Below are 17,925 nucleotides of genomic sequence, written 5' to 3'. Positions count from 1 at the left end.
TCAAAGATCAGATGGCTGTAGATGTGCAGCATTACTTCTGAGGCCTCTATCCTGTTCCATTGGTCTATATCTCTGTTTTAGTACCAGTACCACGCTGTTTTGAATGTCAGTAATATGTCACCTCTCATTTATAAAGGCACAAGAAATATGTACAAAAAACTAAAGTCAATGCAGTTGTGTTTTCTATATTTTCTCACATTTAAAATACAAAATAAAAACTTCTATATTTGTTCCCATTTAAAAATGTGCATAAAATTCTTAGGTTGAACTTTTCAGTATCTTTTGACAATTCATTTTTGTACCTATCTCAACACCAAGGCTATTAATCTTAGCTAGCTTATTATCTCACCAACTCCTCCTATTAAAAAGTTTTGATGTTTTTACATATTGCCTAAAATTCACATCAGTTGTTTATAAAAGAGGTGCATAAAACTAAGTGCCCCTAGTGTAAGAAAATTCAGAAGAGAGTTCTAGAGTTTGTTCAGGAAAGCCTTTGGCCAACTGACTCTGATGTCTCTCTTTCCTACAGATCTGAGTTCAAGTTCAAAATGGAGACACAGGACTTAGAACACAGAAATCTAATGACTGAGGGTTTAAAATTCTTTTCATTCCATTCTCAAATGTACAAAAATAGCTCTTAAGTAATAATGTGCGTTTACTTTAATGTCACTGAACTATATGGTTAAAATAGTAAATTTTATATTATATATTTTACCACAATAATAAAAAAAGGAAGATGTGCTCACTTGGGGAGAAAAAGGACAAAATATATTTATTCTTTTTTTACATTTCCAGGCAAGCCATTTTCAGTTCTGTCCATCCAACTCAACAGTTAATCAAATGCAAGTAACATTTCAGTGGATTTCAAAAATGTAAGGCAGCTAAACATAGAAGACAAGATGAAAACTTTGAAGCAGTACTACTTCTTTGAATAAATGGGCCTCTAAAAACTGACAGACGCTCACCAAGCCAACTTTGAAGTGACAAGGCTACTGACCAACTTTTCTTTAGTTTTAATGATAAATTAATAATATCTACTCAACCTTCTAATCATTGCAATGTATATACCTGAACAGCCAAAGAAGTTTACAAATCTGGCTTTGACTTACTGCTCTCAACCCAGTAAAACAAAAAATCTGAGACAGTGTTCAAAGAGTGTGCTTCCAAGTCTTACTGATACTCATCAACTATGAATACTAACAATTTCAAAGCATGTGTAAATTCTTCACTTAAAATTTTAATTGGCTAAGAAAAATATTTTGCATATGTTCACTACAGTAGGTAAAAATAAATACAATGTTTTCAAATTTTTTCATTGATTGATAACATACCTCACATTTGCTACTGGATCATGTGTCAGTTCAATAGCAGGTAGAAAGAAATATTTACAGAAAAATGATTTGGAAAATATCTCTATAATAAATTCACAAGTATCCAAAAATCGAAGTCTATTCCAATAACTTTTTCCTTGGCCCAATTCTAGAAACAACAAAAATCATCTTAAGTTAATTTTTCCTACATGAAATTAATGTGACAAAATTAGACACACAAAATTCATAACAAGTTTCTTCATACTCACAATTTGGCTAGCAAGTACAAGAGATAGGAGGAAAAAAATCATTATTATATACCTCAGATTTGTAAATCCCCAAATTGACACCTCAAAAACCATAAAAACGTTTTGTCAAACGTTTCATTCAATTTCATAAGCATTTATTAACTATGGAATGACTACATTTACTACTTTTTATCACCCAGTATGTGCTAAGTACTTTACACATATTATCTCATTTAACCCTGAAAAGCAGCCCAAAGAAATGCACACACTTCTTCCTCCTAAAGATAAGGATACTGAGATTTAGTGAGTTTAAAGTCATACAGCTGGCAGGTGCAGAGCTAGAATTCAAACACAGGTCTGTATAACTTCAAAGTGTTTTAATAATCAAATTGACTGTCTTCTTCTCTTTGTTGCCTTAAAAATGCTAGATACAGTTATATGTAAACAGTATTATTGATAATAATTCAGATCAATATTAAAAAGGTTAATTTTCTTTTTACATAAATGTTCAAAAATAAAACTCTTAATATTTAAAACCAAACTGAATCTTCTTTCAAAATAAAACATTCTAAACATGAGGTCTTACCACTGAAAACTGAAAACTAAATTAAAATAAGACTATAAAAAGAAAGATTAAAGTATGCTGAGCATACTTTTTCTTAAATGGAATTTTATAAAAGTACTCTAATTTTTTGAAAAGTAGTGATCCACACTGAAAATGGTAAACTCCAATAACTAGAAAATCCCATTACCTGCCTATGCTGGATAATATAGATTAGTAAAAACATTAAGACATTATAAGCAAAGCAAATATACAATAATTAACAAACTTACTAAGTATACATGGGTGTGTACAACTATTTCTAAAATCAGTACTATAAACCAAAGGGTTCTGCCTTGATTTTAGCTCTTACCAAATCAAAATAAATTTGCATTTGTAAACTGACTTAGTTTCTTAAGGCATGATAAACCAACTAGGCTCATCAAATTCACATTCAAATATTCTATCAACTCTATTCAAGGAAAAATCCCAGATTCTGTTAATTATGTTAATATTGAAATAGGACCATAAAAAAATGATTAGATTCATGGATATTCTATTTACATTTTAGTTCCAAATGTTATTTCATCAGGGTAGAAACTGGGCTTTCAATATAAGTAAACATATTTTAATTTCTAAAGTGTAGAAATTCACAAAAGAAAACAGAGTAATTATTACTTTCATTTATCATAGATCTAATCTTGCCGTAAGGATTTCTAAAAAATAAAAATCAACTTATAAAACCCAACATCAACCTAATTATTCACAGCAAAATGATACATAAGTCAAATATAACTAAAGCCAACTAGTTTGTTTACTTTCCTTTTTCAAAATAGTAATGTTTACTTACGCTCAATTAATTTTTGAATGACCTCATGTCTCTGTTCTTGTTTTCGATTATAACGCAGAAAAATGCATAGAGTTCGTGAGGCTGCCTTTTGGACAGGTAAGACATTCTTGAAGAAATAAATAAGACAGACAGTTACACTAGGCTAATTCTATTCTAGATAATTTGGCCCCACCAAATCAATTTTAAGTTATTGACTAAAAGGAAATGAAGTGTTCACTGCCTCTCAACTCTGAACTTCTATCCTTCTGGAAGTATCTTCATAAATTAATGTTAAGCACCAGGCAAATCAACTAATAATTATATTACAAAGTTAATTTGGCATAGTCATGTCCAAATCATCCAGATTTGACGCTCATTTCCTTGCCATCTCAGCTTAAATGATCAAATACATCCCTGTCACCTATTCTTTTAGCTGTTCCCTGGACTTTGTCATTCATTCATCTGACAAACATTTGCTGTAACATGCCATGTGTCAGGTACATCACCAAAAATATGCCACTACTAAAATATAAATTTAGGGATCCCATGATCAGGTATGCTCTTCAATTCTTCTGGCTTAATTCTAGCTCTTCATGACAGAGGTGAAGTTTGGAATCCAAAAAACACCACATCAATCATTCTTAACAATATTTCAAGTTCCTTTGTCCTTTGAATTTCTGTCACACCACTAAGCAGAACCTTAATTTAAATACAGCCATTTATCTTTCCTGGGCTAGGGTTCAAACCATACATTACAGAAAAATCTCTTAACCAGGTATATTGTGTCCAGTATAAATTCATGTTCATTAGCTTGACTTGCATACAAATATAATGCTGAATTACTAAAGATCCCAAATATTATAGTGGGAATCTTCGAAATTCAAATAAAATGAAACTATGTTGCTGAAACAGTGTTACCTGCTACCTCCGCTCATATTTTATACAAGCTATTCACATTCTATCTGGTACAATTTGAGAGGCGTTTTTAATCTGTTGAATGGTAAAAAGAGGGTATTTCCTATGATTTAGAAAATTTAAGCAATATACATAAGCAGAAACATGACTGGACTTAAGGAAAATGAATTTTCAATAAATGGTAAACAAAATAAAAGCATGTCATTCTTTTCTTTCATTTAGTATTTACTGATAAAATTTCAAATACATATATACTAGTTATATGAAAATATGTACATTTTATAGGTCATATAAAATAGATACTATAGTTTGTGCCATAAGGTATTCTTTTGGGCCCAAAGTCAAAGATAAATGTAATCAGGTCAAAAGCACATGAGAGTCAGCTTGAAGAAGTTGTGACAATTTGTGCAAAAAATAACTGCAATGACATTATTTTATCTAAAAGAGAATCAAAATTAAAAACAAAGTATTCTTGTCACCATTAAAAATAGCTACTGCACCAAATCCTAGCTCTGAAAATTGGTAATTAGAGGAAAAATATTAAGAATTCATTCTGTCTTTACATTAGTAAATGTAGCTCAAGGTCGTCAAATAACCAATGTGGACAAAGGAATATACTTCTTCACAGAATGCCACCATCAAAAATGTGTAAGAAATGATGGAATTTTAAAATTATTTTGCAAGTTATAATGAAATCACTGATTCAAGCGAGGATAATCAATAGACTCTAAAACTAACAAGTAAAAGGCTGACAGAAAAACTGGGTATTCAGAGGGCTGAAGTAGCATCTGAAGATTGAGCTGGCTATTCAGGCTCTTTTTTGGTCCCATATAAATTTTAGAATAATTTTTCTAATTCTGTGAAAAATTACATTGGTAGTTTGATATGAATGTGTTGAATCTGTAATTGCTTTGGGCAATATGGCCATTTCAACAATATTGATTCTTCCAATCCATAAGCATGGAATGTTTTTCCATTTGTCTATGTCATCTATGATTTCTTTCAGCAGTGTTTTATAGTTCCCCTTGTAGAGATCTTGCACCTCCTTGGTTAGATGTGTTACTGGATTTTTGTGTGTGTGTGGCTATTATCATTGGGATTGCATTCTTGATTTGGCTCGCAGCTTGAATATTACTGGTGTATAGAAATGCCACTGATTTTCGTACATTAGTTTTGTAACCTGAAACTTTACTGAAGTGGTTTATCAGGTCTAGGAGCCTTTTCACAGGATCCTTAGGGTTTTCTAGGTATAGAATCATATCTTCAGCAGAGTGATCATTTGACTTCCTCTTTTCCCATCTGGATGCCTTTAATTTCTCTCTTTTGGCTGACTGCTCTGGCTAGGACTTCTGGTACTATGTTTAATAGGAGTAGTGTGAGTGGGCATCCTTGTCTTCTTCCAGTTCTCAAGGGGGTGGCTTCCAGCTTTTGCCCAATCAGTATGATATTGGCTGTGGGTTTGTCATAGATGGCTCTTATTATTTTGAGGTATGTTCCTTCAATGCCTTCTTTGTTGAAGGTTTTTAACACAAAGAGATGTTGGACTTATCAAAAGCCTTTTCTGCAACTACTGAAATGACCATAAAATTTTTGCTTTTAATCCTGTTTATGTGGTGAATAACATTTACTGATGTGCTTACACTGAACTAACCTTGCATTGCAGGAATGAAGCACACTTGACTGTAATGAATTAACATTTTGATGTGCTAGAGGATTTGGTTTGCTAGTATTTTCCTCAGGATTTTTATGTCAATGTCAATGTTCATTGGGAATATTGACTTGTAGTTTTCTTTTTTTGTGTTGTTTTTGCCAGATTTTGGTATCAGGGTGATGGTGGCTTTGTGGAATTAAACAGGAAATCCCTCTTCCTCAATTTTTTTTCAGTAGTTTCAGTAGGACCAATTATAGCTCAAAACAGTTTGCAGGGTAGGTCTGCTGGTAGTCTGGCAATGCAGTGGGTCAAGGGTAGAAGATCCCTGGGCAGGGCAAGTCAGCGCAGGGCAGGGCGGGGAAAGTTAGGGCAAGGCAGGGCAGTGGTACCACTGGTATACAACCAGGTAGGTGCGCCCAGTAGATGGGTGTGGGGCTCACCCAGTTGGCACTCCCCCAACCTGGCATCTGCCCCAGGGGCAGGCCTGACCAGCTGGGCTTGTCCCAAGCCTTCTGTGCCCAGATCGCTGAACCATGGAATGTTTCTATATTTCAAAAAATGGCAATAGGATCTCGTATTAAATGCACAGTAAATTATGAGTTAAATAATCCCCCCATAAATTTCTGTGAACAAAAGTAGACAACTAACTTTGTGAGGAGGTTTGACTACCACCTCGTTTTAAGGAAGGAGTCTTTTTTTTTTTTTCTGTTAACTCTAATTGTAAGGTTATCAATCGTAGTGCATCCATATATTTGTATAAGCTTTCTCTGTTCCATAGCCACACTTTAGTTACTATAAAAGTAACCAAACTAATACTAGGAAGCTTAAGGGATGCCCTGGCAAAACAGACAGCTGGGGTCAGACACTAAGGTGTGAATACATCAGAGGTGCACATCAGAACAGAAGGTCCTTTGCAGTTAAAGTCACTAAGTCTCGTCAACAACCCTCTTAAGAACTATTTCAAGTTTGAAGTGAGTCTACACTGTTCTTGGCAGTATATCAACAAAGGGTAGTTGAAAGTGCCACCTGGTCATTCCTCTCTCCAGCTCGAGAACAGATTCTCAGAGGGAGAGCTAGTTGGGTAGCAAAGGGAAACCTGAAGTCCCTCCTCTAGACCTGGGAAGGTGACATCCTCCTAGGAAGAATGGAATGAACCGAGTTTGTTCCACTATTTTGAAAATATGAAGAAAGTGGTAATTCCAGAATCAACCATGAGTTCAAAAGAATAAGATGAAAGGTACTGAGCTCACATTTGTCATCATGATTGTGAACATTCTTTGTAAGAAACGATAATAAATCTGATCACTTGATATGACATGTGGCAGACAGGCATATTTCTGAAGTAGCTTTTCATGAGTTCTCCATTTTAAAGAGGCTGCAGCTCGCTGTTCAGCAGCTGTGAGTGCTGGAATCAAGTCAGGCAAAGAAGATAACTGAAAAATGAAATGCATCAAAAGAATCAATTACACATAAATAAATAAATTGCAGCACTCGGTAAAATTACTCAGTCTTATAATACATTGGGGAGGGGAATATGCCTGCTCATTTCAGAGTTTAGGAGACATCTTAACTGTCACAAGGAGAAAATTATCTGACTAAATCAAATACTTTTAAAAGAAATACTTAAGTAAAATGTATGATTCCTGGGAACCAAATTTTGAAATAAAAACTACAACTCATTCTTCCTGTCAGATTATAGCAATTCTTCTAACTACAGTACAATGTATTACATATCATTACTGTCAACAGGCTTTGACCTCCTAAACTCCTACCCTTTCCTTAGGTTACACAGAAGCTTAAAAAATAATAATAAAGAAAAAATTTCTACCCTTTTGTCCTCACTATTTGCTATTCTTGGAATAATCATTAATACTAATGAAAAAATGAAAATATAAACATAAACTCCAAATACAATAAATAACAATCACAGTAATTTAAAATTATCAATGTAAGAAAGATAAAGGAAATTCAAGCTGTTCAAACTCTAACAGGCTTTTACTGACCAACTGCTATGTGGTGTGCACTACCTTACATGTTTTCCAAACATTCCTTCATTGACACCACACAACACCCTGTAGAGTAGGATAATATTTACAAAGCTTAGAATGTTTCTGAAAGATGAAATTTACCTTATTTTCTTGAACACTGCTTTCTCCACCAGTAGACATAAGTTCCAAGATTTCTGGAAGATGATCTATAAGAGCATCTAGTACCTTTTAACAGAGATATTGATTACTGTTATAGCGATTACTATGTTTTTTCTAGATTAGCCAATTCCACATGTCAATTTCTATACAGTAATATTGGGGTTTTTTCCCAAACATTTTGGGGATTTCTATTTTCTTACTCTGCCATCTTTGTGCTGAAAAGTCTTAGAAACATGACCAACTGCCTTGGCCAACCTTTGAAAAGAGATTAGTGTACCTGCCTCTTGACATTGTTCAAATAGTCTAAATCTGAGATAGCTGCTTCTACAAAACTAACATGCTCAAAAACTGTCTCCAAACTTTTGACAGGTGGTTTAAATCGGATAATATTCTCAATGATATCAAACTTTTGACAGGTGGTTTAAATCAGATAATATTCTCAATGATATTCATGAACTGAGCTTTGGCAAATTAACAGTCATTTAGTTGAAGGCACTATCTAAATACAGCATCAAAATAAAGTATTTCAAAGTCTTCATAAGTACATACTAAGGGGTAAAATACTACCCAAACAATGCCAAGAGAAAAAAAGTTATTAAAATGCGATATATGATTACAATTGAGTAAAATATAAACCTTTATAAAGAAAAGAAGATTCATATAAAAAAAAGAAAAAAAAAACAATGTAACAGTATTTGGAATTAAAGGTATTCTTTTGTCTGTTTTTTTTTTTTTTGGTACTTCCTAAACTTTTCTTAATAAACAAATACATATATACTAAGTTTTAAAACTGAATATATTTTAAAACCTAATTTTTTAAAGATCCTCCCAATATCCAGTTTATGACACAGTGGTACATCAATTTGAAGCTTCTGGGGCTGGTTAGCTGAAAGAATTCACACAATTCCAAGAAGTAGGGAAGAAAAGGCATCAGTATATTTGGACCAAACATAAAAGAATAAGAGTAAGAAAATATTTAAAAAAAAAAAGAGTAAGAAAAAAACCAAAGAGTAAGAAAATATTACCTCCAGTGATTCATCTTGTAATAATGTTATTAGTTCTTTATGTATTAAATATACTCCAGAATTCAGAAGTTTAGACACCTAAAATATAGCAATAAAGTCTCTCAGATTGAGACTACTAGACAGATAGAAGTTATAATAGTAATTTTTAAAAAAAATACATCCTTGTTACATATTCCTTCTCAAATAAAGCCATGTTATAACACAAATATAAAATCAGTTTCCATAAAAATTAGTGGTGCAAATATAACCAGCTTTCTAGTCTGCCTCATAACATATTGAAGTGTGTGGACATATAAGCACACATAGGGGTGAGGAAATACAAAAGAATGAGATTTACCAGTCATAACTTTCACATCAACAGTAATAACAAACCCACAGGGACCTCTAGTTCACATTTTAAAGTCTTAGAGCAGCCAACAGGGTCTTAAAGGATATCCTAGGCATACAAGTATCCATACCAGTTCAGAACTTCCCAGAGAGTAACTTCATACTGAAGGCCTACAGTGATATTGGGGTAGCAGTAACTCCTAAGTAAGCAAACCAACTTTCCTTTTCCCCATCAAATACTTTAATCAGCATGAGAGGAGTCAGGAGAGTCCAGAATAGTACAGTTCCCCTTGTAGACAGTATTTTTTTTTTCTCCAGATAAACTCAAATGGAGCCCAAAATGTTGGATTTACCAGTTTCTACTTCAACTTATTCTTTTTAAAACACAGTCGGCTTGAGTAAAGTTTTATTTGAAAAAAAAAAAATGGTTCCTGGATAAAGAAAGGGCTTTAAAATTTTTTACTCTAACAGGATTGTTTTTGACTTGAAAATATTTCCAAAATATTATTATTCTGAAAAACAAGAACAAAGAATATAGTAAAGCAATTATCAGAATCTAGCATTAACATTGTTAGAAAAATTTAAATCCGCCAGTGGATTTTCATTACTTAAAAAAAAACTTACACTAGCCCTTCATTTATGGAGGGGCACATCATTCTTACCCTACCTAGATAGTATGATTGTTGTAGAATATGGAAACTAGCCACCCAGTCAATGATTATCAAACTCACTTCCACCAGTGAAACATTTTTGTACACACATGTATATTTCCATGTTTAATTATATGGTGCTATATCATGTCCACTATAAAACATAAATAAAATTAAATATTAAAGTGATGAGAAAAACAAACATAAATAGACTAAAATTGTATAAATACTGCATTCTCAGACTCCAATCTTGTACAACCCTCTTTGGAGACCAATGATCTAACAAGTACATGTGGACATGATAACCAAGCCTAAATGATCATTTAATGCATCTTGGAGGTAAATATTCTGCTCAGCCGACCAGTGCTCTCTGCCCTCTCCCCTCTTCTCCAAAAGCAATGTTCTACAGGTGTATTTTACAAAGATGATATAATTGTGCAGCACTGAAATTATTTTAACTAATTATACTTTAAAGGGAAGATGTCCAAGATTTTGTACAATGCATATATTTTTCATTCATACCAGAAAAAGTGTTCTTTCTAAAAAGCAAAACTATCACCCAGTAGCCAAAAAATAAGCAACATTTGTAATGATGCTATGGATGGATATCCTACACAGTTGCAGCTAATCAAAGTGTTCTGACACAGGAACACAGTGCAAGAAAGGAGATGAAATATTCTCACTAAGAATAAGAACTTATTATACCACTTACTAAAGAAAGGAAATATCTTAATATACCACTTATCCAGAGGTTTTTAATGTGCCAGTTTAGAAGCTGAAAGTTATAGCTTACCCATATTTACTGCAACCATGGCTTAGGTTCACTTCTGGCTATCATTCAAGAAACATGCCCCAAATTTCAACTTCAAGGATTAAAACGTTAGTTACATTCATCATAAAAGTTTAAATTTATTTTTGCTCTTACTTTGTGGAGAGTCATAATAGCAGAATCTGAAAGCCACACTCATGAAACACCATCCATTTGTAGTAAAAAATAATTAATGTATCTCAACTTTCTATTCATTCTCAAGTGCTTAAGTTTAGGTGCAAAGTTAACTGTAAATATTATAAAGCATATGAAAACTGCTTTTACTTCAAAATTTGCATCACCCATATCTACCAAAATGCCTGGCTTAAGGAAAGCACTTGGTATAGATATGGTGAATAAATGGATTCATAAAAGAATACATAAATATAATGTATTTATGGAAATGGATTCTGTAAACACACTAAAAAAGAATTATGGAAATTTTTAAACAAGATTTAAGACAAGAACATAAAAGAGATATGCAGTCTACATCTCACAATCTATAAGCACAAGTGTACAAAATATCAAAAAAATCATCTAATACATAGGTAGAATTAACAAATGTAAAGTGATATCAAGTCTTCAGACTTACTTCATAAAAGCAAATAGCAATAGTGTATCTGACTGGTACTTCAGGGTCATGACAAAGGCAGAAGAATGTAGAATAGAGTTCCAAGTGGAAGTTTTTAGGATCAACAAAAACAATCATGGCCTGGTGGAGGTGGAAGGGAGGAGATGAATGGGAAGGAAAGAAAAACATGCATCAATACCTAATATTATAATTGTTTCACTTAAATTGAAATCATGTTCTCTGAATTGTAATTTAATTAGAAACCATATTTGGAAGATCCAAATATGTGTATATCATTCTGATTTGTCCACAAAGATATAAATTTCACAAATATTTAATCTATGTGTACTATGTTGTAATACTCTGTATGTATTAGACATAATGCCAAGCAGCAAGTGTCAAATATGGCAATATTTTGGCATCCATTCACATATTTTAAAGTTATAATAAAAATCCTCAATAAATATAAATATATATTTATTACCGGAAAGTTATAAGCACAGTTCTTCCGTACTGAAATATATTTCTTCTCCTGCTCTAGGATTTGGGGTGGAATCTGGTTCTCACTGTGTCCATTTTCTTGTTGCAAACCCAATGTACAAAGTTTCTTATAAAATTCCAAAAATCTCAAGTGCTGATCTGGAGTAAAAATTCCTAAAACAAATTTAAAAACCTATGCTCAACATTTCTATTAAAAACAAAATTTTTAAAGGGAAAATCAAAGTACAATAAAAATACAATTGGAGAAAAATACTTAAATAAGTGGTTGCAGATAGTTCATAAATAAAAGAAACATGAAAAGAGTAACTGTTAGGAATCTAACAGTTATTTTACCTCATGTTAATTCTAGTAATATTTTCATTTCAAAAGCATAACTTATATAATGCAGGAACTATGCTCGCATTAATTGCTGCAGCATGTACCATACTGTAGGCCACTAAAAAGTCACTAATAACAACAATATTGTGGCTATTTATATAACTGCCATCTTCTTACAATAAATGTTCTACAATTGCTGGCAGAAAAGGGGTGTGTGTGTGTGTGTGTGTGTGTGTGTGTGTGTGTGTATTTCTCTCTCTCTCTCTTTGCAGGAAAGGAGCTTAAAAATTGAATCTGAAAGACAGCAAAGTAGACTCAAAATATAGTTAATCAATGGAATGGTTCCACAGTCATTAACTATCTCAAGAAGCTAGAAACTGATAATATATTGTTATGAGTTCATTATTACACAGTCTATCTCACATTGATATAGTAAGCTAAGAACTAAGTAATGAGTTCAAAATGCCAAGAGTTATGGTATTATTCCACATTCCAAGCTGAACTCCTCACATGAAATAAATTATTCAATAAATGATTAATAAGTATATACTTACTATATACCAATAGTTAATAAGCCTGAGCTATTATCACACACAAAATAATATGTAAGTATTCAGATATTTAATGAGCTATGCTGCTTACTTTATTGTCATTGTTTTTTCAAATAGGTTCTATTGGTGAAAAAGTCATTCCTAAATGTGTTCTAAATGATGCTACCAAAATTCTAAGATCTCATAAGATTTTTATATACTTAAAAGGTAGGTTTTCCAATAACTGAAGAGCCAAAGTTTACTGACTAAGATAGAAAAAAAGGGGAAAATTATCTACAGTCTTGAAATTCTTAGAATATATCATACCATATAGTCCATGACATAGTTTTCCTAAATGGAAAGATAAAGAAATAAGAATTGATTCATCTGCTTTGAAAGATTTTTCACAAAATGATTTCACTAATGGAAGTATAGTTTGACTTCTGTCATCTGGAAAACAAAACAAAATAATACATACTTTAATTCAGATGCCCACACTGCACTTGTGGAAACTAATACACACACATATTCCAGAAAGAAAAATTACTATCTTAGCCTAGTTCATAGTAATAGAAAATACCTGAAAGCAATAATGATGGAGGTGGGTGGTAAAAAGGGGTTAAGAGGAAGCTTGAAATGATCGAAAACTTTAATGTCAGGTTAAGGGGTTTGGACTTCATACTGCAGGCCATTGGGAACAGAAAAGAAAGAGTGATTATGAATTAAAAAGCTAAGATGATTGAGGATTTGAGTCTGAATGACTAAAAGAATTCTAACACCATTAGCATAAATAAATAGTAAGCAAAGAAAACTTTTCTTATTCTCTTTTACACACATCTCAGACCATGATGCAGCCCATTTTATCATTTCATTTTTTACTAAAACTACATTAGCTTATAATATGTTCTATATATTGAATTTCATCACTTTTATTTCTTAGCTGACTCTTCTTTAAAAAGTTAACTGATTCTTTGAATACATCTGCTTAGGTCACAAGTATCTGACATACTGGCAATATTTAAGTCTCAATTCTAAATACTCTCCAAATTTCTCACAGTTTTCTTAAATTTCAGAAATGAATCACTTATTGTCTGGAAATACAAAGTAAAATGTTGTAACAGGCTTATGAGTATTATTACTACTATTACTTTTATCATTACATTTCAGCACCTATCTACTATTTTTGTTAAATGACATTCATTCAACACATTGTATTTCTTACAGAACAAGCACTAAGTAGGAGTAGAAATACGAATAATAAATGATCTCTGATTTGAGAAATATAAACCAGCAAAAAAGCCAAACACAAAAAATATAAGATGATATGATCACTGCCTTAATAGTTGGTATAAGGCAGGGATCTATAAGCTTGTTTTACATTTGTTCTAGGTTTTGCAGGCTCTGTCCCAACTACTTAGCTCTGTTCTTGTATCACAAAAACAGCCACAGACAATATGTGAACAAATAAGTATGGCTCTGTTCCAATAAACTTTATTAAAAAAAAAAACAGGGAGCAGGCCAGATTTGGTCTAAAGGCCATAGTTTGCCAATCCCTGGTGTAAGAGATTTAGGAAAAATGTCAGGGAGGAAACTGTATTTGAACTGGGAACTAAGGGAGCAGAAGATGGCGAGGAGAAAAATAGAGGGAAGGAAAGAATAGAGAAAGAAAAAGTATGAAAAAAGACTAGAGGTGTGAAAGAATCTGGTATGCTAAGCAAGTAGGACTGAAGCATCAGACACAAGAGGAGTGGGAAAGAATGGTAGGAAATAAAGTCCCAAACACAGGTGAGATCCAGCTCTGTGATAAATGGGTGTGGGCAGTAAAAGGGAAAAGATCAAAGATGATGGCAAGGTTCTAGTTTGGAGATTGGGGATGCCCCATTATTAGAGGAAAAAAGATTTATTCATTCATTTATCATGTATTGCAGTTTTACTCCTCTCGTTTGTCATATTGTCATATTTGGATTTTGTTCTCCAAAATCCAAACACAATTATTGTCCACATTGCAATAATCTTTAAGAGGCTTCCTAGAATTCAGATAAAACGTTGATAATCCAAGTAAATGTGATATTACGATTACACAATTGAATTCTGCACCTAAGTACTTGACATTTAGCCCTCCAAATTTCACTTACTCAAAATGGTTAATGTTTACTGATAACTAATGACAGCATTAGTCAAGAGTCTAGTCACACATTGAGTAGAGCAGTTACTCTACTCGCTTTGTGACATGATTTGCATAACAGTAAAGAATATCTCTTTACCCTCTCCCACTCAAACACCCCATCCCAAATTTCTCCCCCAATGGCTGTAAGATTTCTAGCATTAAAATGTTATTAAGGAGAGGAAACTCATGTAGACCATATCTCAGGATCTGCCTTCATGTCAATTAGGTGAAAAAGATAAGGCTAACTTCTTAACCCTATACACACACAAGTCAGTTAAGTTTTGATGGGTGAAAAGAGAGATGGAATATGTAACAACACTGTATGCCATGTAGTATGGTTTTAATATGGTCTGTCCCCACCAAAATGCCTGTCAAGGCTTGGCCCCAGTGCAACAATATTAGAAGGTGGAATCTTTAAGAGGTGGGGCCGCATGGGTCCATCCCCTGGCTCCACCCTCATGGGTTGACTGATGAAGTTCCTGTGGTATTAAGTGAGCTCTCCTTCACAAGGGACTAGATTAGCTCTCGTGGGACTGGGTTAGCTCTCTGGAGAGCAGGTTGTTATAAAGCAGGTAAGCCTCCTTTGTCCCCTCTCCCTTTTTCAGGCCTGTTTCCCCTTTCATTTCTCTGACACATTTTGGTGCACCATGAGGCCCTCATCAGAAACAGGACAGATGGGGCCACCTAATTTTGAACTTTCCAGCCTGAGAAAACATTTATGCAGCCAACATACATATGAAAAAAAACCTAATCATCACTGGTCATTAGAGAAATGCAAACCAAAACCACACTGAGATACCATCTCACACCAGTTAGAATGACGATCATTAAAAAATCTGGAGACAACAGATGCTAGTGAGGATGTGGCGAAATAGAAACACTTTTACATTGTTGGTGAGAGTGTAAATTAGTTCAACCATTGTGGAAGGCAGTGTGGCAATTCCTCAAGGATATAGAAATAGAAATATCATTTGACTCAGCAATTCCATTACTGGGTATGTACTCAAAGGATTATAAAACATTCTATTATAAAGACACACATACATGTATGTTTACTGTGGCATTGTTCACACCAGCAGAGACTTGGAACCAACCCAAATGTCCATCAGTGATAGAACGGATAAAGAAAATGTAGCACATATACACCATGGAATACTATGCAGCTTTAAAAAAGGATGAGTTCACTCATAAGTGGGTGTTGAACAATGAGAACACATGAACACATGGAGGGAAACATCACACCCCAGGACCTGACTGGGAGTCGGGGGCTAGGGGAGAGATAGCAGTGGGTAGGGAGACTGGGGAGGGAGAGCATTAGGAGAAATAACTAATGTAGATGATGGGGTGATGGATGCAGCAAACCTCCATGGCACATGTATAACAATGTAACAAACCTGCATCTTCTGTACATGTACCCCAGAACTTAAAGCATAATAAATAGGCCGGGCGCAGTGGCTCAAGCCTGTAATCCCAGCACTTTAGGAGGCCGAGGCGGGTAGATCACGAGGTCAAAAGATCGAGACCATCCTGGTCAACATGGTGAAACCCCATCTCTACTAAAAATACAAAAAATTAGCTGGGCATGGTAGCGCACGCCTGTAATCCCAGCTACTCAGGAGGCTGAGGCAGGAGAATTGCCTGAACCCAGGAGGCGGACGTTGAGGTGAGCCGAAATCACGCCATTGCACTCCAGCCTGGGTAACAAGAGCGAAACTCCGTCTCAAAAAAAAAAAAAAAAAAAAGCATAATAAATTTTTTTTTTTAAATGTGAGCCAAAATAAATTCCTTTATAAATTACCCAGTCTCAAGTATTCTGTTATGGCAACACAAAATGGACTATGACACCATGAGGGTAAAAGTGAAAGCCTAGAAGACACCAAAATAGAATGAATCATAAAAAGAGAGCGAGGAAGGGAGGCTTAACATGAAACTTAACATAAGAAATTCTATATCGACTTTTATTCCTTATTAGTGATATAAAACATACGGAAAAACACTGTTTTCAGAAGCAAATATGTATTCACATGATTTACCTGTATCAAATATGTCAAGCAGATTAACCAAAGTTTCAAAAGCTGCAAGTCGTACACTGCTGCCTTCATCCCTAGAAAGTTCTATTAATTCAGGGAGCACCACGCTTTTTGTAAGTTCTGTCCTGCACAATAAGCAATAAAAGAAAATAAATCAAATCAATAAATGTGTAGCAAGAACTTACTAAAAACCAGTGACTGGGATATTTGCTGCAGAAAATACGAAAAATCATAAAGACACTGTCCCTGCTCTCCAGTAGCTTTCAGTCTTATTGAGAAAGCATACCATACACATAAGAAATATTAATAGTAATTTCATAATGATTTAAATCAATCCCACTATCCCCAGCATAATATTGTACCTACAGAGATCTTAGTAACTAGGAGTTTATATTAAACTTTATAAATTATAATATAGTTTTCCATTTTAAGCAAATTCAGCAAATTTTCTGGACTACTTAGAAAAACTTATCAGTATTAACCACAGAAACCCAAATAACATAATTTTATCTAGATTTCAGGATATAAATTATTTTTCCATTCACCTAATACATGACATTACAGTAACTAATTTCTATATACATGATGCTTTATGACTTTACATGGTACACCTAAAATAATTAAACACAATATAAATGCTTTTAGGGAGTATATAATATTTATAATACAATCAAAAATAGTTATTATTCAGCAGTTTGTTTCTACTGATTCCTCATAATAAGGTGTCACTGTAATGACAAACACTCTGATAAAGGAGAGTCTTATGTGGTTAGCTTTCTTGGGTACAAGACGGAAAATGGCATCAATCATAATTGACAAAAGATGTTGATAAGAGTCCAAGAAAGTTATTAAGAGCTGTAGAAAACTTTCTAAAAATTCAGGGTAAAGCTCAAACACTATAAGACAATGCTGTCAAGTAAAACTTTCTGCAATGATGGAAATGTTTATCACTGACTCTTCAATAGGGTTGCCACACGTGGCTATTGAGCATTTTTTAAAATAAGTTTATTATGAATGAGGAACTAAAGATTTAATTTTCTTTAATTTTCCTTATTTTAAACTTAAATAGTCACTTGTGACCAGGGGCTACCATATTAGACAGCACAGCACAAAGACAAGGGCTTGACCAATTGAACAGAAAAAAAAATGTTTCTAAAAGATTGATCTAGATTATATAGATACAGATGTTAACATTACCAGTAGTTCACAAACATTCAGCAAACACAGGATGCAGATAGAGAAGGTAAGAGAGTAAACTATGACAGAACATATCCAAAGGTCATAAAAATTTATTTCATATAAATTTTGCTCAGAATATATTTGTATACCTCCTGAAATCCTTGGATTTATTAATGAC

General features: G+C 33.6%; 1 protein-coding gene across 3 annotated transcripts in view; it reads right to left on the bottom strand.

Annotated features, from left to right (window-relative positions):
• The window catches only part of PPP4R4 (protein phosphatase 4 regulatory subunit 4), a 118,915-nt gene that overhangs the window by 32,492 nt on the left and 68,498 nt on the right, over positions 1-17,925 (bottom strand). For all 3 annotated transcript variants that reach the window (XM_039469134.2, XM_074393549.1, XM_074393548.1), the window contains 9 exons: positions 16,572-16,693; positions 12,699-12,821; positions 11,507-11,676; positions 11,044-11,163; positions 8,667-8,744; positions 7,624-7,707; positions 6,745-6,927; positions 2,950-3,055; positions 1,332-1,479 (listed from right to left, as the gene is read on the bottom strand). In XM_039469134.2, coding sequence (XP_039325068.1) covers positions 1,332-1,479; positions 2,950-3,055; positions 6,745-6,927; positions 7,624-7,707; positions 8,667-8,744; positions 11,044-11,163; positions 11,507-11,676; positions 12,699-12,821; positions 16,572-16,693 — 1,134 coding nt within the window. The remainder of the gene's footprint in view (positions 1-1,331; positions 1,480-2,949; positions 3,056-6,744; positions 6,928-7,623; positions 7,708-8,666; positions 8,745-11,043; positions 11,164-11,506; positions 11,677-12,698; positions 12,822-16,571; positions 16,694-17,925) is intronic.

Source organism: Saimiri boliviensis, chromosome 2, assembly GCF_048565385.1.
Source record: "Saimiri boliviensis isolate mSaiBol1 chromosome 2, mSaiBol1.pri, whole genome shotgun sequence".
Classification (NCBI taxonomy): domain Eukaryota; kingdom Metazoa; phylum Chordata; class Mammalia; order Primates; family Cebidae; genus Saimiri; species Saimiri boliviensis.
The sequence above is the reverse complement of the archived record's forward strand: the minus strand, read 5'-3'. Positions and strand labels throughout refer to the sequence as shown.